At 39.1% G+C, this 26025-nt stretch overlaps 1 protein-coding gene across 2 annotated transcripts in view; it reads left to right on the forward strand.

Annotated features, from left to right (window-relative positions):
- Arhgap6 (Rho GTPase activating protein 6) overlaps positions 1-26025 on the forward strand; it is a 567756-nt gene that overhangs the window by 521940 nt on the left and 19791 nt on the right. For both annotated transcript variants that reach the window (XM_004663700.2, XM_045140877.1), the window contains exons 8-9: positions 905-1053; positions 10631-10810. In XM_004663700.2, coding sequence (XP_004663757.1) covers positions 905-1053; positions 10631-10810 — 329 coding nt within the window. The remainder of the gene's footprint in view (positions 1-904; positions 1054-10630; positions 10811-26025) is intronic.

The following is a 26025-nucleotide window of genomic DNA, read 5'->3' on the forward strand; positions in this document are numbered from 1 at the left end:
AAGGTTTTGCCCTTATTTATTGGTCTCCAATGAATGAGCTATTTGGGGGATTTTCTGAGATTTACCCTAGGGATAAGAAGTGAAAAGAAAGTTGCAATAAAATGAATGGAAATAGCAAATAAGAATATGGAATGCTTTCAAATAATCCCAGGACAGTAGAAAGTGATAAATTGATGCTTTGAAGTGCTGGCAAGAATTCATGAGGAGTTTGTGCCTAAAAATGAGTTGGAGTTCCTGGTATGAGGAAGGAAGGAGCCAAGGAATCCAGAGTGGGAAAATGGACAGTCAACATTCCAAGGAAAGCAAGATGGCAAAGTCCAGTACCAGTACTTTCAAAGTACCTGCTTCTGGCTGAACATACAGACCCACATGAGGGAGAAGGAAACATGAGGTCTAGAAAGGATATGCCAAAGATGTCATCCTGCACATATTTCTTTGTACAATGCAGTGTTTCAAGTGAGATCTCTGCTGAGAAAGAAGAAAGTCAAGTGTCTTGGGTATTGCCGACAAAAGTCTATTACTCAACAGAAAAGGATAAATTCAGATGTCAGAACAGTCAGCAGTTCTCAGCCATGTCAGTTAATATTTACCAACATGTGCTAAACCCCATTAAGCCAGTGTGAGTAATGAGTAAGAGAAAGGGAGAAGATTGTAAAAGCAATGGAGCTTCCTTTCTTATGATTTCTCTAGATAGGACTTTTCCTCGGTCTAATAGTTCTCTATAGATCGTTCATGGAACCTTGTGGCTATTTGATAAAGCAGTGGGAGGATGGGCGATGGCATGAAGTAGAGCTGGTCTGCATGACATTTTTCTTAAAATTGTGAGAGAACGTCTTTCTTCGTTCCCTGAGTGATGAAAGTTCCCCTTTGTTTTTACTTAGAGAACCTTTTTTTCTTTGTATAGTGTTGGAGCCGGAGGAACAGCTGGGCACCTTGCAGCTCCTTATTTACCTTCTACCTCCTTGCAACTGTGACACCCTCCACCGTCTCCTACAGTTCCTCTCCATTGTGGCCAGGCACGCGGATGACAATGTCAGCAAAGATGGACAAGAGGTATAAATTCTTTGCTGCTATAAACACTGTTTTGTGGCTGAAAAAAATAGCACCTCTCCATTTCTGATCTATCTGCATGGGAAGAGATCAATGCAGTGCCTTTATTTTTGGAGAGACAGTTCCTAGAAGCAGGAATTTATATTACTAAAAGTTTTTGTGGGCTACTGGCTTACTCGTATGTTTCAATGATACATCAAAATGCTAGCATTTTTGATGAAGGTGGTTTACTCATGATCCTGAATTTTTATTTGAGAGGAATAAAAATCAAGTAACTACAGAGAGGCTTGCACTTATGTAAGCACAGAATTATGGCAGTGGGAGGATATTACTGGCCTTGTGACTGGTTTAATCTGTTTTTTTCTGCTTTGGAGTTAAAATATTGCATCCCTTGTTCATTCTTCTAGTTTGACTCTAGAACTCTAATTTGAAGGTCAAGCTCCCTCTTTAGAAGGATTCTTTTATTTCTTAAACCATCCCTCCAAAATAAGAACACACTGAATGAGGTAGAGGTTTATGCTGCTTTTAAACTGGGTATAGAGTGAACAGGAAGTTCATTGGTACATGATGTCAACTGCTAGAGGCAGGTTTTCACGGTCCTATGACCTTTTAGGCATATTCTAGTTGAACCTGGTCTCCTGACTCTTGCTTATTTTGACATTCCTCAAAATGAGATCCCAGGTTGTGGTTCTCTTTGTTCCCACACATACTTCTGTATGGTTTTCTGTAGTTTCACTCTTGGACAAAGGAGATGTTGGCTTCAATTTTAAGTGGTCTAATAGCTGACACCCTATTTAATCTTCACTTGCATAGGAGACTGTTTCCTTTTTGATCCTAAGCATACGTTTTTCCCAAAAATTTGTTTTTCCAGGAGGTCTCAGACGCTTTTATAAGTTAACATATACTGTAAATGAACAAAAGAAGACAGAGGCTTTCCAAACTTACTTAACCATACGAGCTTTTACTTAAATCCTTATTAAGCAGACCTCGGCTGCATGATAGATTCAGTTCTGTGATTTTCAAATTTAGTTCCCACAGGAAATAGACATATTGAATTTTTTCACCATAATACAGAAAGACAATTCTGTATTTCTCCTCCTTCTCTTCGCTATGAATATGAGAATGGAGCTTTCCCAAGTTAGCCATTCGTCTCTATAGGAGTTATAATTAGAGAAACCCCTGCTGATTTCAGATCTCATCATATGGCTCTGAGACTATACTTCAGCAGACACAACTTTCCCTTGGGTATGCTGTAATTCTCATAATTGTTACATAGTTATATTATCTGTCTGGGTGTCATCCTTTATAGACTGAATATATAATAGAAGCTGTAGAGTCATCAGCCTGGTGGCTGAGTTAAAACAGAGCCTTCAGTTGGAAGATACACCAATTGCCTCTCTAATGTTTCTAAAGTACTATGTTAAGGAGAAGAATGTTGGGTCTCAGGTTATTAAGAAGGCACTGATGAAAGCAAAACATACAATACAACATGCTACCATATTGTCTTTGTAGAATAAATTTCAGATATTCTTCCAGTGAAAACCTGAACAAGACTTCCATTGCCTATGTGAAAATGAAGACAACATTCTTGCATAAAAATAAGCATAAAAATTAACATGCTGGGACCCTAGCTACAATTTATTTTTCTCCTACCTTGTGCTAACTTTGTGCCATAGTACCTAAACCTTCTAATAGGTTAGAAATATCACTGTCTCTATGTTTCAGAGGTGAAAACTGAGGCACAGTGGTTTAAAAAGTTAGCCCATATCCCATAGGGAACCTCCACTTAGAATCATACAAATGGCACATCTGTATATTTCCCAACTCTGGGAAGGAGCCATATACCCTGTAGTCACTGTATAGTTAAGAATTACTACAGTAATGTCCCAGTAGGAGATAGTAAAATCTCTTGAAGAAAGATTTTTTTTTCTAATTCACATAAAGTTTTAATAATGGTTAGTAATCAGATTGGCTATGTGTCTAATAAATTCCTAAATTTATATCAACCTTAAGCTACTAGAAGTTACTAAGATTAGAGATACAGAATATTGAAGAACATACTCTACCAAGGGTCATCCTCAAGATTTCTCCAGCTTTCTAGAATTGATTTTCACAATCAAGTAATTCTTTGTTGTGGGCCTAATCTGCACATCATAGGTTGTTTAGCAATTCCTCTGGCTTCTTATATTAGATGCTAGTAGTACCCCCACATATAAACTATAACAAGCAAAAATATCCTCGATCATTATCAAGTTTCTCCTTATGTCAAGGGTAGTCAAAGATCACCTCTGTTTGCAAACATTTGACAGCTTTATAATTCACTTTCTAAGAATTCTTGGACAAATCTGTTAACCTTAAATGTGGACTTCCTAATCTGAATGAAAATTCGTCAAGTAGGAGTCAGTTTATATGGCATTAACCTGCTGTCACAACTACTTGGGAGACTAAGATGATCCTTTGAGCTCAATATTCTGTCTCCAAAAAGAAAAAAAAAAAGATTAAGGGCTGGAGAGATTGCTCAGTAGTTAAAAATATTTATTTGCAAAGCCTTCCAGCTCAGATTCAATTCCCTAGCACCCATATAGAGCTGGATACAATGTGTCACAATAATCTGTGATCCCAACATACCTACAAAAATGGGAATTGGAACCTGGAGTATCTGAAATTCATAGGCCAGTTATTCAGAGGTTCATTTGCAGTAAGTGACAGTCTGTCTCAAAGAAGATAGAACAAAGATATCTCCATATTTTCCTTTGAGCTTTATACTCATGGGATTGCATGTGTACCCATACATACCCCAAAATAAGTAAGTAAATAAATATTAGTTTAAAACTGGCTGGTACTCTGCAGTGTTTGAGAGGCCTAGTTAACTATAAAGGAAATGAAAATATGCTAGTAACAGTGAAGTTATACAAGGAAGGAAAGAGTTACAAGGGTTTCCAGACATATGGGGCCTAAACCATGCACAAAAATGAAAGACTAAAATGATCTAAAAAAAACTAGTAAAAAAAAACAATAATTGGCTGAGGGTATGGATCAGCAGTTAAAGGCACTTGCTTGGAAAGCCTGCCACCCAGGGTTCATATCCACAGGGCCCATGTAGATTCAGACACATAAAGTGGCACAGGTATCCGGACTTCATTTGCAGTGGCAAAAGGCCCTGGATCACCCATAATCACACACACACACACACACACACACACACACACACACACACACACACACATATGTATGTATATATATCTTCATGGAAAATATGAGAACAGCATTGCTTCTCTGAAAAGGTTAGAAGTGACAGGAAAGTAAGGAGCCATCTCAGACTCACACGTTACTTAAGAAAACCTCCAGAGCAGAATAGCACTCAGGGGGAAACAGGAAATTGGGTCATGATCACTCAGTACTAATGCCTGTATGGGTAGGTGCTGGATCCTGTTAAGACAGGAACCTTTGAGGGGATTTAGTCACAGATTATACAACCTTGGAGAGGATTTAATAACAAATATATAGTGGTTAGAGAGACCAAAAGAGAGCTAGGAAGATTTATGTCAATGACAGTACAGAAAACAGCACACCCCTTTAGAAATGGATTCATGTAAAAATACCCTTACTGTCTAAATCACAGACATACTAAGCACCTGCTAAATCTTTCTAAACTAGGGATTTTTGTTCAGGAGTTTTCCAATAGCTATTCTGAATATGCTATATGATCTAGAAAATGGAGGAGGTGAGGATGAAAGAAAGATTTAGCAAATGCCATACTCAGGGGTAGACATAGGCCAGAAGACCTACAGATGGCTCTATAGAGGAAACTGAATAAACGCCACACTGCCAATAGTGTCCAAGGAACTGAATCATTGGGCCACATAAGCATGGTATAAGGACAATAGTTAACTAAAGCCCTATTGTTAAGGGGGAAAATACAGAGAAGAAAGGTTCTTTGTTCCATATTTTCAGAATGATCAGAATGAGGGTAAAATTTTTATTGTAAATTATGTTCAAGAATCAGTCTTATTTGGGTTATGTATTTATCAGGCCATGGTTTTATGGATTACATAGTGCAAGAGAACCAATTCTGACTATCAAAACACATGAGGTCTAACAAAGTTTTGCCAGAACCTTGTTTTCATGAAAGAGCGGAAGAGGAAGGAAAACAAATTTGGGGTTAGGGAAGGTCTGAGTTTCCTTATCTACAATGCGAACATAACATTCCTTCTCTAATAAGTGCTTAAAACTCAATGCACTATTGGCCATTGGGATTGGATTATAAGAAGGTCTAGAAGAAGAGCGTGGCAACAATTCTTGACTAATCGATCAGATTTTTTGGAAAAAAAAATAGTGGCATCTTATTAAACTGGTTATCCTGTGAAATCTTTATTTTATTCTATTTTGTTTAGCAAGCTATTTGTTCTGCCACTTAGGAGAAAATCCCAAATGTAAGAAACATATCAATTTTTTTTCTAGCCAGAATATAGTAGAAACAAAACTGAAACCTCCTGAGTACTGGTATTACAAGGACTCCAAGAGCTACCTGGCATTCCATGGCAAATGTGGTGTGTGTAAGCACTTGTTTGGCGAGAGAATTAATAGCTGATATCAAGTTCTCAAAAGACTGTGTAGCAAAAATTTCAAAAAAGAACCAATATGTTGTCATAGTTACTGACCTTTGAGGACATACTTGCCTCTAGGATGTGGTAAGTTGGGTTTTGGAATGTTGGCAGGATCCTGCCTCCCAGGCCTTGGCCTCCTCCAGTATTTCTTTAAAGTAAGTCTGTGTTCCTATCTCCCAGTGCCATAATAGCTGTAGTGTCAACTACGCAAGAGTAGAAGTAGCAAGCCTGTGATGGAAGGTCACCTCTGGCTATAGCACCTCCTAACTCTAAGTATCACTGCCCCACCTTCACATCTGTAAAAGAAGGTCAAGAACAGTTGCTGCTTTGACCATAAGCTTATCCTAAGAAAGAGTTGAACTAGTTTGTGGAAAGCCCCTAGCCTGGTATCTGGACACACTAGAATTTTAATAAATGTGAGCTATTTATATATGAGTTAGAAATGATCTAGGGTGCTTATTTAGTGAAGATAAAAGTTTTCTTGGATGTGAAGCCTAAGGACCCCGGTTCGAGGCTCGATTCCCCAGGACCCACGTTCACTAGATGCACAAGGGGGCACATGCGTCTGAGTTCCTTTGCAGTGGCTGGAGGCCCTGGAGCGCCCATTCTCTCCCTCTCCCTCTCTCTCTCTCTCTCTCTCTCTCTCTCTCTCTCTCTCTCTCTCTCTCTCTCTCTCTCTCTGTCTCTCTCTCTCTTGCTCTCAAATAAATAAAAATAAAAAATAAACAAAAAATACTTTAAAAAAGTTTTCTTGGAGTTGGCTGGATAATGAAATCATGCAGTAATGCTCTGACTTGAACACAAGAAATATTTAGAATGAGTACATATGCTGAGACATAGGAACTAGTGAGTTTGTATGATGTCTAGGATCAACGCTTCTTTCCAGTTTAACAACAACAACAAAAAAAAAAAAAAACAGCAATACAACAACAAAAAAGAAAAAGAAAAGAAAAAGCAGGAACAAACCACAACACTTTGGTGAGCAGCTGGAATCTATGTACAATTTTACAGACGGTTTGTATTGCATTCCCAGAATAGCAACCAGAAACTGAGAGAGCGGAAACAGAGCTCTGGATTGTCCTTGTAAGAAACATTCTTTTAAGTGAAAACAAAATCCCCTTTTTGTTAATGTTTTTAAGAAGAAGGAAACTCCAACATTACTTATGAGCGGTCAAGTATTTTTTCCCTTTGAGACAAGGTCTCATGTATCCTACACTGGCTTCAAACTAGGTATGTAGCTGAAAATAATCTTGAACTTCTGGTCTTTCTTCCTTTACCTCCCCAGTGCCATGATTACAGTTATGCTCCACCATGCCTGTTATATGTGGTGCTGGGGATATAACTTAGGGCTTTGTGCATGCTAGGGAAACTTTCTACCACTTAAGCTACATTCCTGGACCCTCCAATATTACTTTAAAAAAAGAAAAAAAGAAAGAAAAGTACTGCAGATGCCTCTCAGTTCCAAAGGGCCGCATTTGAAAATGGCACATTTTAAAAAAATTGTCCTTAATCATGAATTTGCAGGCTGAGAACTGAAAAATAAAATGAAAACCTGTCAAGCTTGACTACAATGAGATAAGATGAAGGAAAAATTGAATGAAGGACTTGTAGAAAGGATACTTTCTTCAACTTCCTAGTGTTTACCACATGGAATAATTTCTTTGGTAGTAAATCATTTACCTGTAAAACAGCCCAATATTCTAAAAATAAAACAACCCATGTTCCATATTGGGCTTGCTGTGCAGGGCGGCTACAAGCTCAAGGCTGTGCAGGATGAAGGCAACACTCAGGAGGCTTCACCTTATCTATTTGTAAGGAATCCTGCATTCTGTGCTAGTTATCCATATTCTCTCTCAAAGACTGTATTCAATGTTCCAGAGAAAACTTCTTTATCCTAATAGTCCTTGAGATTCTTACCTAATGAAATCAAAGCTCACACAGACCAGTAATTCCCAACTGGAGGAAAATTTTGCCACACAGGGTTCTTATGACCACGTCTTGAAACACTTGTGGTTGTCACAACTAGAGGTGGTGGGGGAGGGGGTGCTCCTGGCATTTAGTGGTCCAAAACCACTTGACATCTCACCATTCACAGAACAGTCTCCACATCAAAGAATAAGCTGGCACCAAATTTCATTAGTTCCAAGTCAGATAAAAACTGACTTAGAAAAATTTACCCAGACTTTCCTTTCCATGTCAAAAAGAAGCAAATAAGTAAAAGGAATTTCCAAGACTTTAAAAAAAAAACCCTAATATTCTATATTATAATAATTTGGCTTCTAGAAATTACTCCCAAGGCAGCACTTACCCAAGTTATTTTTGCTCCTTGTTTGTAGTTGTAGAACCCTGAAAGTAACACAAATGCCCACCACTTTTCTGTGGTTAAAACACACATGATCTGTTCATGCAACGAGATTCTAAAGGCCAATAAAAAGTGAAGGAGATCTTTTCAATTGAAATTAATGCAACATATAATTAAAAGACAACATGCCATTTACAAAATAAGATATGGAGTGTGACCCCAGTTCCCAAAAAAAAAGCAGACCTCTGTGCACATATGCATACAGGAATGCACATGAGCAGCTGGATCTTGGGAGTGGTAGAATTACAGACATTTGGTTTCTAAATGTTTGTGTTTTCTTGAACATGGTGAACACGAGTACTTATTAATACTTCAAGCTGAAGATTAGTTCCCCTCCCTTTACCCTATACTCCCCACCCTGTCATCTTCCTTGTGAGAATATCCGCATTCACTTTTTCACTGCGTGCCATGCCTGCCCTGCAAAGGTCCTAGTCTATGCCATCCAAACCACCATCAAATCTGACCTGGAGGGTAATGGGATGTAGCACTGAACACCTGCCATGGGGAATATGCATTTGACTCTCCCCTGGCATTCCTTCCCCTTCTCTGCGGTTTCTAAATCTCTGACCCATACTGCCTGCTTCATCAGCTGCTTCCGAAGGGCCTTGAAGTCCAATAACAAATCCCACCTCAGCCCTTGCTATTTCTTGCCTGCCTGCCTTCCTTTTTAGGCCCCATTTAAACATGGAAACTCAACCCTAAGCACTGTCCCCTCATTACTCTCTTCATTGATGTCCTTGGAAGCTACTCTTCACCCCTACTTCATCTTAGTTCAGAAGCTAGCTGTTGTCACCTAGTCCATGGAAGTATGTGGCATGTGATCGCCCTCCTTTGCAGTCATCATCGCTGGGATCGTGAAAAATTTTAAAAAAAGTTTAAATTAACATACACAGTATTAGGTTTCATTCCGACATTTTCAAACAATTTTTTTTGTAAATTCCCTTGTATTTTCCCCCATCCCCTGTTCCTGCTTTATACCTTTTCATCTTTACCCCCAAGCCTCCTTCCCTCATTTATGTCACATTTCCTTCCTGTCATCCTCAATACCTCTTCTTAACCTTGCCCTCTCTTCTTTTTCTTAAAAAGAAAGTGTGTGTGTGTGTGTGTGTGTGTGTGTGTGTGTGTGTGTGTGTGTGTGTTCTTGGTATGCCAGGGTCTCTTGCTGCTGCAAACAAATGTGTGGTGTTAGTGCCATGTTTTTTTGTCCAGCTTTGTGTATCGAACCCAGCTGCTAAGCTTTGGAAGCAAGTATGTTTAACCACTGAGCCATCTTCCCAGGTCCTCATTATCCCCTTTCCAGTTCAAAAGAGTTAATCCAGACTAGATTGCTCTTTCAAATAGGTAAATACTCTTTCTTGTCTCTGCTGTTTAGAATCCTCTTACCATGAGGTCCCAATTTGAATTTATCCCTCTCTCTCACCTTCTCCTCCCTTCCCACATAACTACCTTTACTGTAGCTTCCTGTCACACTGAACTTCCTGGTCTGCCTTGATGTATTTTGCATGCTTCTCTTGTCATGTTGTTTGCTGTACTGTGAAATGCTCCCTTCTCCAGACCTTCCACTTTTCACCTAAGCAAACATTATTCTTCCTGCCCAGTTTTCTTCTTAAACACTGTTACTTTGGTGGGAGTCCCTGGGGTCTCTTTAGTTCATAGCTTCTGTGGAGGTTTGAATTGGGTGTTCCCCATAAACTCATGTGTTTGGAATGCTTGATCCCCAACTAATGGCAATTTGGGTATTGTAGCCTTACTGGAGGAGGTGTGTTTTGGGGGACAGGATTATGGGTGTGGTGGCCAGTAACTCCTTGTCAGTGTTTGTCACATTCTCCTGCTGTGGTCCACCTTGGGTTGGTGAGGAGGTGATGTCCAGCATTTGTTCATGCCATGTTTTCCCCTGCCATAATGGAGTTTCCCCTCTAGTCTGTAAGCCAAAATAAACACTTTTCTCCCACAAGCTGCTTTTGGTAGGGTGCTTTGTGCTAGAAACCCAAAGCTAATCGCAGCACCTTCATTCATTGTACACACTGCCTGAAAAAAACAGGTTTATTTCCTTCCTAGAATGTGAGTCCTCTAAAACAGGACTATATTGTGATTACTGCTGGGACTTTTATTTTATTTTATTTTTCTATTTGAAAGTACCTTTAACCCCTGGGCCATCTGCTCAACCCTGGAAATTTTAAAAGTAAATATAATACATTTTAAATGTCTATTCTGTTTTGTATCCTGAATGGATGGATCAATGAAGATGTTATGAATCAAGTGAAGGAATGAATGAAGAGGTACATGAATAGATACATGGGCATCAATGTTTCTACGTACAGATAGCATAGAGATGCTATATAGTAATCATATATAATAAGCACCTTGGAACTGAGACATTTTTCTCAGTATGCTGTTAACATGACCATGATCATCAGTCTATGATCACCAATTCAACATATGAAGCAAAATGAAAATTATGGTGCCTTTATGGATTCTGCCAAAGATGATATTGTCTTGCAGGGGGAAATGAGAGGAGAAACTTTTCATTAATTACTGAGCCACCTAGCATTTTGTAAATTAAACTTAATAGTAGTACTTGTGTTGTTTTATATTTTTTTTCCTCTGATAGGTCATTGGGAACAAAATGACATCTCTAAACTTGGCCACCATATTTGGACCTAACCTGCTGCACAAACAGAAATCATCAGACAAAGAATTCTCAGTGCAGAGTTCAGCCCGAGCTGAAGAGAGTACTGCCATCATTGCGGTGGTCCAGAAGATGATTGAAAATTATGAAGCCCTTTTCATGGTAGGTCGCCTTCCTGTGGCTGAAGATCTCAGTCAACATTTGTCTCTGGTGGTAAAATGAAACACAGGCTTGTCAGTATCTGATTTCTAATATTGGTCATTGACTGAATTCATTGGAAGCCAGCCAGTTTGGTTGGGAATAGAAATTTCCATAACACTGATATCACTATAAAAGTTTGTGATTCCATGTCAACAACCATATCAGAATTATAAACATACTGTTACATAAAACTTGTCCACTAAATAATAATCATATGGTGAAATCATTTAGTTTTTCACATAGCAGTGGTTGTTTCTTGAAATACTGATAAAACACTTCTTTATGGAATTCAATCTATTGTTCTTACGAATTTATGTGTTCATAACCAACTTCAGTGACATCACTTTTCCAAGGTTAGTCTTGAAATTCTGTGTCCTGCATGAAACCTCACCTTTCCTTCCTGTGTCCTTCCCATGTCGCTTCTCATGCCACTTATCTATCCTCGGAATCCTATTACCATTCTTACTGATGTTTATCTTGCTCAACATTGTGTTACAGTCATTTTTGACCATTTCCCCTGGTAGATTATAAATGCATTTAAAACAAGGGCTGTGCCCTTGTTATCTCCTCTTTGTATCCTCTGTACACTTTTGGAAGGCCCTCTGTCTGGCAGGCACTCAATAAATATTTTTTGATTTGTATTGAATTACCAGTTCCTGTTTTCCATCATAAAACTGCAATGCTTGCTCTAGCTACCCTTGAAACATTAGAGCAAATGCCAGTTCTCTTCTATTTCTGTTCTCCACTCATATTATATGTCACAATTTACAGGAACTTTCTCCATGTCACTTCTTCTCTTTCTCTTGTTAGTCTGCAAACACCATAAAACTGAACTATTTCACTAGAGCATTTGGGGGATCCTTCAACCAACAATGTTGGCTGCCTCTTTTGAATCTCCTTAATTTATACTTGTACTTACAAAATGGCTTAGTGGTTAAGGCGCTTGCCTTCAAAGCCAAAGGACCCAGGTTCAATTCCCCTGGACCCACGTTAGTCAGATGCACAAGGGGGCCCACACATCTAGAGTTCATTTGCAATGGCTGGAAGCTCTGGCCTGCCCATTCTCACTCTCTATTCTCTGTTTCTCTCTCCCTCTGTACTCTAATAAATAAATTAAATTAAACATTTTAAAAGCCTTACAATATATTTATTTGCATGATTTTCTTATACCAATTTATTCTGGACATTCAAGCATAAGTGATTTGAAATTGTTGCCTTCTGTGTCTTACCTATGGGATTATGACCAAGTAATTGAATACGCAGTAGGTATCAATTCAACTTCCATAAAATGGGAAATATGAAGTAGACCTAATTCTCAGTTATTACCAGAATCATTTAATATGTGAAATATTACAAAAACTGTAAATGTCTTTCCAAGTATTAATTAACAATTATTTGGACAACACAAGCTGTGTTGAATCTCAGTATTTTAATGTCACAGAAATAAGTATCTGGTTGACAGTATGTTTCATCAGACATTTGTGAGACAGCCTTCTGGGTGATGACTTAGGCACCTCAGCTCCCTGCGTTTTGAGAATCTTCCATCCCTAGGATTTTCTAGGCATATCTTGAAGGAGCATCATTAATATGCACTGGAATTTCAATTGTCAGAACTTATCCACAAGCCACTCTTAACTGTTAGAAATTGTATTCTGGTTAGATTCCCAAGAGGAAGAGAAAATGGACTGACCATAGTAAAGAGTTCACTGAGGTAGAATGGCATTGTCCCTGTGTTATACATGGTAAGCTCTCAAAAATGTAGAATTAGTCATCAACTATATAAATTTCACACTTCTGTCCAAGTCCTCATAATTAATTACATATTTGGATGAATCAAATTCTGAACTTTTCAACATTTTCATCAAGTTTTAAGTCATATTACCATCTTGCCAAGTAGTCTTGGCATTACTTCATGTTCTCTGGATTTTTTAACAAATAATTTTCTCATCATTCTTAATTCTATTCTCTCAATTCTGTATTCTAAGTAGAGTTTTCCTTTATATGAAACCATAAACCATCAGGCTTCTCTTTTCACCTCAGATACTAATAAAACCCTTCCTGGCTTACTTAAAAGACAGAGGTCAGTTTAATTGTATCAACTTTTGTCCCCTCATTTTCTGCCACCTGGAATACTAAGAACACCAGCAGAACATCAGTATTCCATTTTATGCAGTTTTTACAGAGCCTTACTCTAAAATATAATGCTCTAAAGAGATTGATTTTGAGATTTTCTTGGGTATAAATATTTGTGTTCCTACGTTATAGTCTTTACTTCTTAACGAAGACTTTCTTGGACTGGAGAGATGGCTTAGTGGTTAAGGTAATTGCCCGTGAAGCCCAAGGACCCAGGTTCAATTTCCAGGACTTTTTTTTTTTTAATCTCTGCCTGCCTCTCTCTCTCTCATAAATAAATAAAAATACATTATTTTTAAAAAAAAATAAAAAAAGACTTTTTTACCACCTTGTCAAAATTCCTATAACTCTACCCTTACTACACACACACACACACACACACACACACACAGAGAGAGAGAGAGAGGGGGGGGGGGGCACACACACCCTCACTCTATATTCCTTGTTTTTGCTCTTTCTTCTTAGCACTACTAATGGACCATTTTTGCTAATTTCTCATGTTTGTTGCATATTTTCTCACAAAAATGTAATATTTCTGGACCCTTTCTACTTCTTGCGCACATTACTTCTGTTCCTGAAACATGGCAGGAACCAAAAAAATTACTAGTAAGATTCATAAATGACTTGATGATAGCTCTGTGATGTATGATTTTCATATCACTATACTTTATTCTTCTTACAATTGTGGAAAGCTTGAAAGTTTGGGCATGGAGGAATTTCTTGGTGTCAGCTAAGTATTAGTGCAATCATGTTTCATTTTCCAAATGTAGTATGGGGATTATATATTTAGTAAAAGAACAGTATAATGAATGGAAGGGGAGAAAAGATAGAGACCCAAAAGCCTGGGTGTATAAAAATGAAGCAGGACCAGAAAACTGGACTTCAGTCCTGTCTCTGCTATACATTAATAACATGAGCTCATCTTCTTTGATATACATTTCTTTAGTTATCAAAGAACTAATCTTGGATGAATAATATCTATGATACCTTCTAGTTCCAAAATCTGTGCAGTTCAATGTCCCAGCATTGACTTCTCCTTTCATATTTAAAAGGAAAGATGAAAAGAAATTTCATCACATTTTGGGTTCTCTTAGCATGGTTTTGGGCTTGCAGAACTCATGCATGTGGTTGGACAAAAATTAAGTCGTGTGTGTGTGTGTGTGTGTGTGTGTGTGTTGCTTATATTTGTTATATAAAATGTTTTCAAACTTATTAATAATCTAAACAATTACTGATGAGTTTATACAGTACCTGCTTGAAGTATTTAGAAATTGTGTGTCCTCATAGTCCTTGGGAAGGTTGATGAGCTCAGAAAGGGTGGTATTGCTTTCATTAGCACTAGAAAGGAAGGAGGGCATATTAGGAGAGGTGGCTGTTAACTTGTCTTTACAGGCATGAGACACACTACATGCAGTCCATGCCCAGGGTGTCTAGTAGGGATTCAAAGGTTTTTCTGAGTGTCCGTTTTTATTACTGAGACTATTTCTCCCATGTGTCCAGGATCTGAGATAATGGGAAAGGTCAGGAAAGAACCTAGCTTTGGCTCACAGTGCAAAGAGGCATGTTGACACAGAAGCTGGCATAATCATAGTTCAACAGTCAAGCTAGGATTTGGGGTTATAGCTCACTGGAAATGCTCTTGCCTAGTATGCATGAGATCATGGGTTCTGTCTCCCAAAACCACAAAAATAAAAATGTATATAGAGCTTAGGTTTTGATGGTCTTTTGTTCTACTTGTTTGCATCTTCCACACTGGTTTGGAAATCTTAGAGCTGGAAATAGGTTATGACGGCAACCCTCATGTCCATTGATTTTAAAGGTTAATGTAAAGCTAAATGCAGTGACTCACACCTGTAGTGTAAGCACTGACGGTGCTAAGGCAGGAGGATCTCAATGGGCATGGGGCCAGCATGGGCTAAAGCATGAGTTCCAAGGTAGCCTGGGCTATGGTTTGTCATTAATTGAGATATTGAGTGTTTTGAATTTAGAACACTAAAAAAAGGCCAAGGCAGTGGATTATAGTAATGGTTTTCAACTTCAGTGAGCAGCAGAGTTTGCAATGAGACTTACGAGACATCTAGATTCCTAGGCCACAATCCAAAGAACTGAATTGAATAGTACTGGCATGGAGCCCAGAAATTGGCACTTTCTAATGAATTCCTCTTGGAGGTTTAACTAGATTTCTATCTGTGGTAGTTTAAAGGTAAAATGTACCCCATGCCCACAATTGTTTGTTATTAAGCCTCCTACTTAGTCACCCAACTAGTGGAGACTTTAGGAGCTGGATTTTGGCTGAAAGATGTGTATCACTAGAGACAGACCTTGAGATTGTTAAGTTTAGTCCACTGGATGTTCAGAACTAATTTTTCCTTGTTGTTCTTTCTTTGCTGCTAACGTGTGAAGAAGTGAGCCAGCTTCCTCTGCCATGATGAAGCTTCCCTCAAAACTTTAAGCCTGAAATAATCCGTTTCCTCCCATACACTGCTCTGGACAGGGGTTTAGTCCCAGCAAAGATAACCTTGCTTCAATACAACCATTCCTTGGGAAACCATATCTTATGTAACATAGAATGGGAAAAAAAAATCATGATTACTCGGCCATTGATTGCTGTTATATAGCCTAGATTCCTCTGCTTAACTTCCTTAAGCTTTCATTTTCCTTCTATTTAAAAAATTAGATGATGGGGGCTGGAAAGATGGCTTAGCAGTTAAGGCACTTGCTGCAAAGCCAAAGGAATCAGGTTCAATTCCCCAGTACCTTCATAAAGCCAGACGCACAAGGTGGCACCTGAGTCTGTAGTTTGTTTGCCCATTCTCTCTCTCTCTCTCTCTCTCTCTCTCTCTCTCTCTCTCTCTCTCTCTCTCTCACACACACACACACACACACACACACACACACAAATAAATAAAATAATTTTAAAAATTAGATGATGGGACCTACTTTACAAGATCATTGAGAAACTTAGAAATAATATTTAAAGGTATATGGGATAGAACTGGCATTTACTGGGCACTGAAATAAGTCCATCTGAACATGGAAGATGACACTGTTGCATGCTCCCCATATGAATAGTCAACTAATCTCTGACCCTGCCCTCATTTCCTTCTTTCCCTAACACTGACCATCTTTTTACTCACTCTATAATTTACTCATCCATGGGCTTACTTAAACCTGGTAGAATGCAAACAAAAAGACAGTGAATGTTTTGTTTGGTTGTTTTTTCAGACTAGGTTGGTCTTCTGCTCTCAATCTTCCTCCTTTAGCCTCCTAAGTGCTGGGATTGCAAGGCATGTACTATCATACCTGGTGAAAAGTAGGGTGGGGGTGTTCTGTTCACTGGCATCCACATCTAGAAAGTATTTGGCAGAAGATAGTGTTCAGTAATTACTTATTGCATAAACAATGAAACTCTTTTTTCTAGAAAAAAAAGGGTACTTTTGTTGTTTTGATTCATTGCCTGTACCTCTTCAGTTTTTAAACCTCGAACTCATGACCCTCCATTTCTGTCAACTATTGAAAAAAAAATAAATTTAACATAAAATTGTACTTTCTGAAAACCCTGAAATAGAAGATAAGCATCATTTATTTGTAGAAAGGATCACTGGTGTTCCAAATATAAAGCATTCATTATCTCAGTCATTGACACACTAATTTTTCTGAAAGAAATTGATTCTGTAAATGATATTGAGAGTCTCAGAGAAAATGTTTTGCTGTTCTTATAACTAAGAAGTGCTTCAGAGCACAGTGGAGAATGCTGTCAGCTAGTGGTAAGGGCCAATGTTACATGACTCCTACTAGGATTTTTTCAGAGAAGGGCAAGAAGGAAAAGCCAACACTCTCAGAAGCTGTGGAAAAGTTTTCAGTGCAGTGGAGATATGGGAAAGCTATCACATTCCCATTCCACTGCTTGTCATCCATCCCAAGCTGGGGACCAGCTCCACACACATGGGAAATTTAAAGTGAACACCACTTGGAGCAAGGGTCAATGCCAAGGATTCCAAGCTCAGGAGCCAAACTTTTCTTTGTGTTCTCTTCATTACCTGCTGAAATTGTTTTTTTTTTTTAATAACCTCTTTTGTATGCCAAGTTAAGAGGAGTCAAGTAGTCATCCATGACATCAAACAAGAGCCAGCCCCTTGCCATATATCCCAATAATTATATGATTTCAATTTCCTTTGTAATAGATTTAAAAAAAAAAAGAAAACATTGTCTATGTGCCGGGGTTGAGCTAGTCATTCCATACATCATCAACTTATCTAAATTTTATCATTATTCGACCATTCCATGAGAAATAAGGCAAGTTTCTATGCTCATGCCATGTAGGTGCTAAGTGAGCTATTCCTATAGTATAATGATGCCTCCTCAAATAAAAAAAAAAATAGAGGCACTTTGATATAGCACTTCAGGTGGACAAAAAAAAGAGAGAATGGGGAGGGAAAGAGACCTTTAACAACATTGATGCCTCTGGACTAATGATCTCACCCAACCACTTGATATTCAGGCTAGCAGATGGGTTTAGCAGCCAGTCTGTGTTCCTGCTAGAGGTTACTCACCTGTGCCTGTCTCTAAAGACAGATCACTCCTGAAGTCATATACAGGTTAGAAGGAAGAAAAGTATCCTGCTTCTGAGCTGTGCCCATAGCCTTTTGGCTATTGCTGTGCAACACTTCCTGCTAACTTTTCTTCTTTTACATTTTTTAAGCCATCCTCCATAATAGTTCCTTGAGTCCACTGCATTGGTTCCCTAAGATGCCAATAAGTCCTGAAGGTAGAGTATGGTGGCTCATGCCTATAATCCCAGCACTCAGGAGGCTGAAGCAGAAAGATTTCTATGAATCTGAAGCCAGCTTGAAATACATGGTGTGATCCATGCCAGCTTAAGTGACAGAATGAGACTTTGATTCAAAAGAAGAGGGCCTGGGAAGACGGCTCACCAGATAAAGTGCTTACCATAGCAGCATGAGTACCTGAGTTGAGGTTTGCCAGCACCCATGCTAAAAGCCTGACGCTGTAGAATGATGTACTCCTAGCATTTGTAATCCTAGAGCACAGCTAGGATTAGAAGACAAGCAGAAGACAGGAATATCACTCTATAATCTGTGGGCCACTGGCCTGGAGAAAGCAGTGAGATGAGGGCCCACATCTGAAGTGATCTTAAGACCTCCATAAACATGTGCACCCCCTCTCTCTCACAAACACTGCCCCCCAAAATTTCATTGTGAATTTAATTCATTATGATCCTCCAAATGCACCAAGATCCCCCTGAATTATTAAAACCTGTCACAAACAGCCACACAAAAGTTCTAGGGTGATTTTGCCCTTATGTGAGGTTTTTGCTCCTATTAACAGCCAGTGATTTATTTGTGTATCTGCTAACAAGAAGAAAAAAAAAAACTGACATTGTGATTTCCAGTGATATTTACTTTTGCCAGGGAGTGTTAGAATCTGAATGTCAAAGCATCCTTCTTGGTCAAGTGCAAAGTGGTGGACCCCAGTGTGGAACACCCAGCGGCATGTACAGTGGGCTCTGGGTACTGCTCTTCATAGAGATGTTAATGGTTTGTTACAGTGACTTATTAAATGGAGAAAACTTGTGCCATTTTTCCCTCTCAGTGGTTTATGGAATGAACTACCTCACAGTAGTTACACTCTGAGCAATCATTCATGGTTTCATTTTTAATTTGATTGAGAAGATTTTAATTGTGACAGTTTTCTTCCTTCATATGTGTAGCGTTTACATTTTTTTCTCTGAAGCAAGAGAGTACAAAGTTCTTTTGATTTTTGGAATAACATACTTTGAAAGAACACGTTAAAATCTAAGGAGTTGAGTCACCAGATAAATGCAACCATAAATGGTAACCTGAAAAAAATATCCTAAATCTCCTAAATCACAAAATAGTTGACTAAAGCCCAATTGAGATTTTGATAGAAAGCGATGTTATCAGATTGCTTAACAAGGAAAGACATTTCCTCTCATGCATCCCTTTTTCTCAGAGAAAGGTTAGGTCTGATCGAAAGCATAGAAGGGGGGGAATGCTAGAGTTTTGGGACCATTGCATTAAGCTATTTCCCACCAGCAGAAATAGAGATGGGGATGGTGGATTGCTACTTAAGAAAAGAAAAAAAGATGGCAAAATAAACAGTACCAACACTGTGCATTCTTCATGTTATCTATGTTTATCTGTTTCTGTTAAAATTTTAACTCAATAACCTGTCTCCCTTTTTAATTTTTATTGACATTTTTCAAACATGTGCATAATATATTTTGATCATAATCTCCTCCTATTGCCTTCTTCAGTCTCCTCATCCCATGCCTCAACTCCACAAAACCTCTTCTTCTTTCCAACCATTCCTTCTTCTATTCAATGTCCTGCATTTGCCCTCCTTCATCATCACTGTGGAAATGTTGATGGGCCCAATATTGTGCAGGCCTGGTACACATAACATTTCTCTTTTTTCACATGTATATGTGTGTGCTATGCATGTGTATATATGCATGTCCATATGTGTGTGGGCACATATGTGTGAGAGTTCACATGCAGGTCTGTGTGCAAGTGTGTTGGGGCTATAAGTAGATAACACTTGTCCTTTACCCTAATCTTTGAGACAGGGTCTCATTGAACCTGGAGCTCATTGATTCAGCTAGACCAGTTACCTAGGAAGCCTGGAAGATCCTTCTACTTCTGCCTATCCAGTGCTGGGGTTAGAAGTGCACAATACCATGCCCGTCTTTTATCTGGATCCTGGAGATTCAAATGCATGTCCTTATGTTTGCATGACAACCATTTCACTTACTGACCCATCTCCCCTGCCCCCATAATTTATCTGTTTCTAGTAAGACATTTTTACTACTAGCACTCTTTGCAATAGATAAGGTATTTTCAAATTTTTGATTTTTATTTTTGCATTTTTGATACTCATGCAGTAAGGAAAATGGGATAGACAGGATAAGCGTGGGTCAGAATCACAGATGTGGCTACAGAGTCTTAAGCAAGGTTGCTGGTGTATCTGAGTTCACTTTAATGTTAAGCAGCAGAGCCAGAACTAGGCCTCATAGATTAGAAACTCAGTCAGATACTATTTAGACATTCCAGCTCCCGAAATGGTGTCCAGAAGAGAATGGCCTAGATGGGCATTCATTTTTTTATTAATGCATTTAGCACAGAAACAAAAGCCACGTAAATAACTGATAGGAAATAACATTCATTATTACACATCTTTTTAGGAGCTGGGATTCTGGTTATCACTTTCTTAGCTTCTCTTAAGCTGCTGCTATTTTTTCTCTGTTAAATACCTAAATGAATAGAAAATGATTGCCCATCCAATTGTACTGAATTTGTAGTTTGAATTTTTAATTAAATGCTAGGAAATTAAGTGTACAATTATGGGAAAAAAAAGATGAATGAAGGATGAAGAGATGGCTTAGCAGTTAAGGTGCTTGCCTGCAAAGCCAAAGGATCCTAGTTCGATTGTCCAGGACCCATATAGGCCAGATGCACAAGGGGCGGATGCGTCTGGAGTTCCGTTGCAGTGGCTGGATGCTGTGGCATGCCTATTCTCCCTCCCTCTCTCTCTCTCTTTCTCTCTCTCCCTCTCCTTCCCCCCTCCCCTTTATCTCACTTAAATAAATAAATTAATTAAATATTTTAAAAAAGAAAAGAGATGGATGATTAAAACATCATGGAAGCTGGGCGTGGTGGCACATGCCTTTAATCCTAGCCCTTGGGAGGCAGAGGTAGGAGGATTGCCATGAGTTTGAGGTCACTCTGAGACTGCTGGTCTAGAGTACATCCCTATGTCCAAAAAAGAAAGAAAGAAAATAGCTCCAGGCATTTCAATTTCCCTACCTCCTTTTCTCACAGCCCTTGTTTTCTGAACTATTCTTTATAAAAAAGAGTTATGACTTTACCTTATGTATTTCTGAAATTTCCCTAATTCATTTTGTAACAAAGATGGGATATAAATGAAATTAATTAATGCATTCTCAGCACTATAGTCATTTGGCATAATACATAGTAGAATATCATCAACCCTCTTGGTAATACCTGGATCTACATTTTTAAGTTTTATTAATCTATTTATTTACTTATTTGAGAGAGAAAGAGGGAGGGGAGAGTGTGAGACAATGGGCATGCCAGAACCTCTAGCCACTGCAATCTAACTCCAGATGATGCACCACCTTGAACATCTGGCTTATGTGGGTATTGGCAAATCAAACCTTAACTGCTAATCCATCTCTCCAGCCCAGGACCCACATTTTTAACTATATAATTTTCTTTATAGGGAAAGAGTGTTTCAAGACCAAAATGGTATCATAGGCCTTTTAAAGAAATGACATATATTAAGCCAGGCATGGTGGCACGCCTTTAATCCCAGCACTTAGAAGGCAGAGGTAGGAGGATTGCTGTGAGTTCGAGGCCACCCTGAGACTCCACAGTGAATTCCAGGTCAGCCTAGGCTAGAGCGAGACCCCACCTTGAAAAACCAAAAAAGAAAGTATGAAATTATATATATATTTAAAGCCCTGACCCATTTTATTTACATTGGTAACAAGTGAAAGTAAAAGTCATGTATGCGATATAAAATAATCCTCAATAATTATAGTTTTTGGCAGTCAAACCTAGTTGAATGAGTAAAAAAGTAAAAAACAAGATAGTTAACAAAAATGTATGGACAGTTGACTTCAAAATAAGTATACTACCTGTATCTATTCTAATAAGCCAAGTTATCCTAATAACCCACACTGATATTATTCCATTAGCCATATCCTGTATACTTTTTAATTTATTATTTGCAAGCAGAGGTGGGGGAGAATAGGCATGCCAAGGCCTCTTGCCACTGCAACCTCCAGACAAATGCACTCCTTTGTGCAGCTGGCTTTATGTGGGAACAGAAAATAGAACCTGGGCCACTGGGCTTTGCAAGCAAGCACCTTTAACCATGAAGCCATTTCTTTAGCACCCATATTTTTAAAAAATATATTAGTATTATAATACTTGTACCAATCCAAAGGATATGAACTCTTTTGTGTTCTTTCAATGGCAATGGATTGGTGCTTGGACAAAAAAATGTATCACATGTTTTAAGCATAACAAATTTTAAATTAAATTAACTGAATGACTATACAAGCACTTTTCTTAATTTGCTGGTAAATGGTTTCTTTTAAAAATTAATTCAAGGGATGGAGAGATGGCTTAGCAGTTAAGGGCTTGCCTGTGAAGCCTAAGGACCCTGGTTCCAGGGTTGATTCCCCAGGACCCACATTTGCCAGATGCACAAGGGGGCGCACACGTCTGAAATTCATTTGCAGTGGCTGGAGGCCTGGCACGCCCATTATCTCTACATATATCTGCCTTTCTTTCTGTGTCTGTCACTATCAAATAAATAAATAAACAAAAAAAGTAATTAATTCAAGGGCTGGAGAGATGGCTTAGCGGTTAAGCACTTGCCTGTGAAGCCTAAGGACCCTGGTTCGAGGCTTGATTCCCCAGGACCCACGTTTTCCAGATGCACAAGGGGGCGCACATGTCTGGAGTTGGCACACCCATTTTCTCTCTCTCTCTCTCTCTCTCTCTCTCTCTCTCTCTCTCTCTCTCTCTCTCTCTATCTCTCAAATAAATAAATGAAAATGAACAATTTTAAAAAATAATTCAAAGTATACATTCTTGGCCTACATTATTTTTGCTTTTCTGTTTTTAAATTCTTTCTGTTTCATTTTTCTCCACTGTTTCACACCAAACCCAGGGTCTTGCCTAGTAGAAGGCAAGTGCTCCTTTGCTGAGATTCCAAATTCTGTTCTAAATAACCCAAACTGGCCTTAAACTCATGTCTCCTGCTTCAGCCTCCCTAGTATTAGAATTACAGAGTTGCTCCAAAATGCTCTGCTGGTGTTTATGTATTTTAAAAGTATTTTCTCCTTTCTCAACTTTTCCATTTAAATATTACTTTTTAAATAACAGATATAGTAGTCTATGTCTGTTGGGTCATGGTGTTTGAATAAATGCAATAAAAATGTTGAGCTTTTATTTGTTTAAGTTACTCAATAAAGTAAGAGAATACAGTCTATCTTCCTTGACCTAAAAGTCCTGCCCTTTTCTTCTCTCTCCTTTTTAACTCTCAGGTCATAGCACTGAATCACCAGGCTTTAAATGCCACTTATATGTCTTGCCCATATTTCTTTTTCCAGACAGACCTATCCCCATGCTCTAAGTTCTTCTTTCCAGATCCATACTGGATATTTCCATCTGAATATCTCACAATCCTTTCAACAGTATCATATCAAAAGCTAAACTCCAGAACATTCCCCCCATGCCTTTACCTCTTGGAGTGTCTCCAAGTCAATCTATAGCAACTGCATCCTGATAGCTGCCTGGGTCCCAAAAGTTAAAACCATCCTTTATTTCTCTCCCTCTCATTCTCTTTCTCTTCATCCAATTATGCCATCTTCATCATATTCAGCACTGAAACATGTTTCATAATGTCAGTTTCTGAGTCCAGCACCATCATTACTGACCTGGACCCATCAATGTTTCCTGTTTGTTCTCCCCATGCGTTTCTTGAAATCCACTCTCCACTGAGCAACTGTTGTGATTAACTTCCTTTTTTAAAAATTTTTATGAGAGAGAAAGAGAGCAAGTGAGAGAGCCAGAGAACTGGCATGCTAGGGCCTGAAGCCTTCAGTTGAACTCCTGATGTGTGTGTCATCTTTTGGGCATGTGTGATCTTGCATGCTTGTGTCACCTTGTGCATCTGGCTTATGTGGGATCTGGAGAGTCGAATATGGGTCCTTAGGCCTCAAAGGCAAGCGCCTTAACCACTAAGCTATTGAGACAAGGTCTCTCACTGAACCCAGAACTCAACCATTGAACTAGACTAGCTAGTTAGCAAGTCCAAGGGGTCCTTCTGTCTTCACATTTCCAGCTCATATATTATAGGCACACACTGCTACCCATCTCCCCAGCTTCTCTCTCTCTCTCTCTCTCTCTCTCCCTCTCTCTCTCTCTCTCTCTCTCTCTCTCTCTCTCTCTCTCTCCATTTCTGTGATCAGTTCAAAATCTCTAGTGGCTCGCTCACCTATTTTGAATCAGAACAGAAGTCCATATCATGACCCCAAGGACTCCACCACATTAGCTGCTCCCCTCCTACCATCCACCTCTTCCTCACTCTCTCCAGCCTCACTAACTTTTCACTGGCCTTCATTCAAGACCATTAGTATTATTTTCTTCCTTCTGCCTGGCACAATTTTCTCCAACTTCGGTTCTCTTCAAAAATGTAAGCCTTTTTGTAATCTGATCATCCTATTTAAAAAGGCACCTGGGCTGGAGAGATGGCGTAGCAGTTAAGCACTTGCCTGTGAAGCCTAAGGATCCCAGTTTGAGGCTTGATTCCCCAGGACCCACGTTAGCCAGATGCACAAGGGGGCGCATGCATCTGGAGATCATTTGCAGGGGCTGGAGGCCCTGGTACGCCCATTCTCTCTCTCTCTCTTCCCTCTCCCACTTTCTCTCTGTCTGTTGCTCTTAAATAAATAAATAAAAATAAACAAAAAAATTTTTTTAATGGCACCTCCTCCAACATCTCCTGTCACGCTTCTTTGCCATGTTTTTCTCCTCAGGACGAATGCTATGCTTTCCTTGCATACTTGTTCATACCTATCTTCCCATACAGATTGTCAGCTTCATGAGAACAAGGATTCTTGTCTGCTTGGTTTGCAACTAACTACATCCCTTGTCCAGCACTCTGTAAGCTGTGACCAAATATCTATATAATGAATGAAAGGAACAAAGATGGGAGAAGGCCAGAAAGAGAAGCCTAGTTATGCTGAAGTAGAGGGTGTTGGGGGCCATGCCATGGGCTAACATGGGAATGCCATAACTGAGGACAGCAAGCAAGTGGAGGGCTTCAGCTGAAGAGCTTTGACCAGGCTTTTGCTCAGACCAGACAGACACATGAAGACATTTGATTCACATTTTAAGGAAATACTATGCAAATTAGCAAGCTTCTATATCAAAGGCCCACTAAGGATGTATTTTTCCCACTCTATAAACACAATCCAGGTTTAGAGATTTGGAGGTTCAAGATACCTGAAAATATGATAATCAAATGTACCTTGAGGGCTGAAAAAATTGCTAAGTGTACTTGGCTTTAAAGCCTAGCAACCTGGGTTTGATTCCCCAGTACCCACAAAGTGGCCCATACATCTGGAGTTCATTTGCAGCAATTGGAGGCCCTGGTGCCCCCCATATTCATTTTCTCTCTCTCTCTCCTTGCCAATAAGTAAATGAATAAATAAATAAATAAATAAATAATGTTTAAATGCACTTTCAGGACTCAAACATTATGGAGATTCCTCTCTTTTCATCCCTTCTCTCTCATTTCTTATTTTTTTAAAAAATTATTTATTTATTTATTTGCCAGCAGAGAGGAAGAGAGAGAGAGAGAATTAGCACACCAAGACCTCTTGCCACTGCAAATGAACTTCAGATTCATGTGCCAGTTTGTGTATATAGCTTTATGTGGGTACTGGGGAATGAAACCCAGGCCATCAGGCTTTATAAGCAAACACTTTTAACCACTGAGTCATCTCTCCAGCCCTCATTTCTGGCTGCCACATGCATGAGCACACATGTTCACATGCAGCAGCACACATATACACATGTGTGCTCATGCACGTGGTAGCCAGAAATCAATTATCATTAGTCATTGGTCCCCTTAAATTTTTGAGACAGGTCTCTCATTTAACCTGGGATTGACTTATTCAGCTAGGCTAGCAGCAAGTACTAGGATTCCTCCTACATAGCACTGGGACTACAAGCATGTGCCACCATGCCCAGAATTTTAATGTGGGTTCTGGGGATTGAACTTGGTTCCTCATGCTTGCAAGGCAAGGACATTATCCAGCTATCCATCTTCCCGATCATTCTTTCTCCATTTCTCATGGCTTGCTTGTGGCTCAATATGGCTCAGTACAATGCTCAAGCCTTATATTGGTGTTGGTCCTGTCTCTCCTCTCAGAAGCCCTGGTGTCATTCTCATGGCTAGTG

This window comes from Jaculus jaculus, chromosome X (genome assembly GCF_020740685.1).
Source record: "Jaculus jaculus isolate mJacJac1 chromosome X, mJacJac1.mat.Y.cur, whole genome shotgun sequence".
Lineage (NCBI taxonomy): Eukaryota > Metazoa > Chordata > Mammalia > Rodentia > Dipodidae > Jaculus > Jaculus jaculus.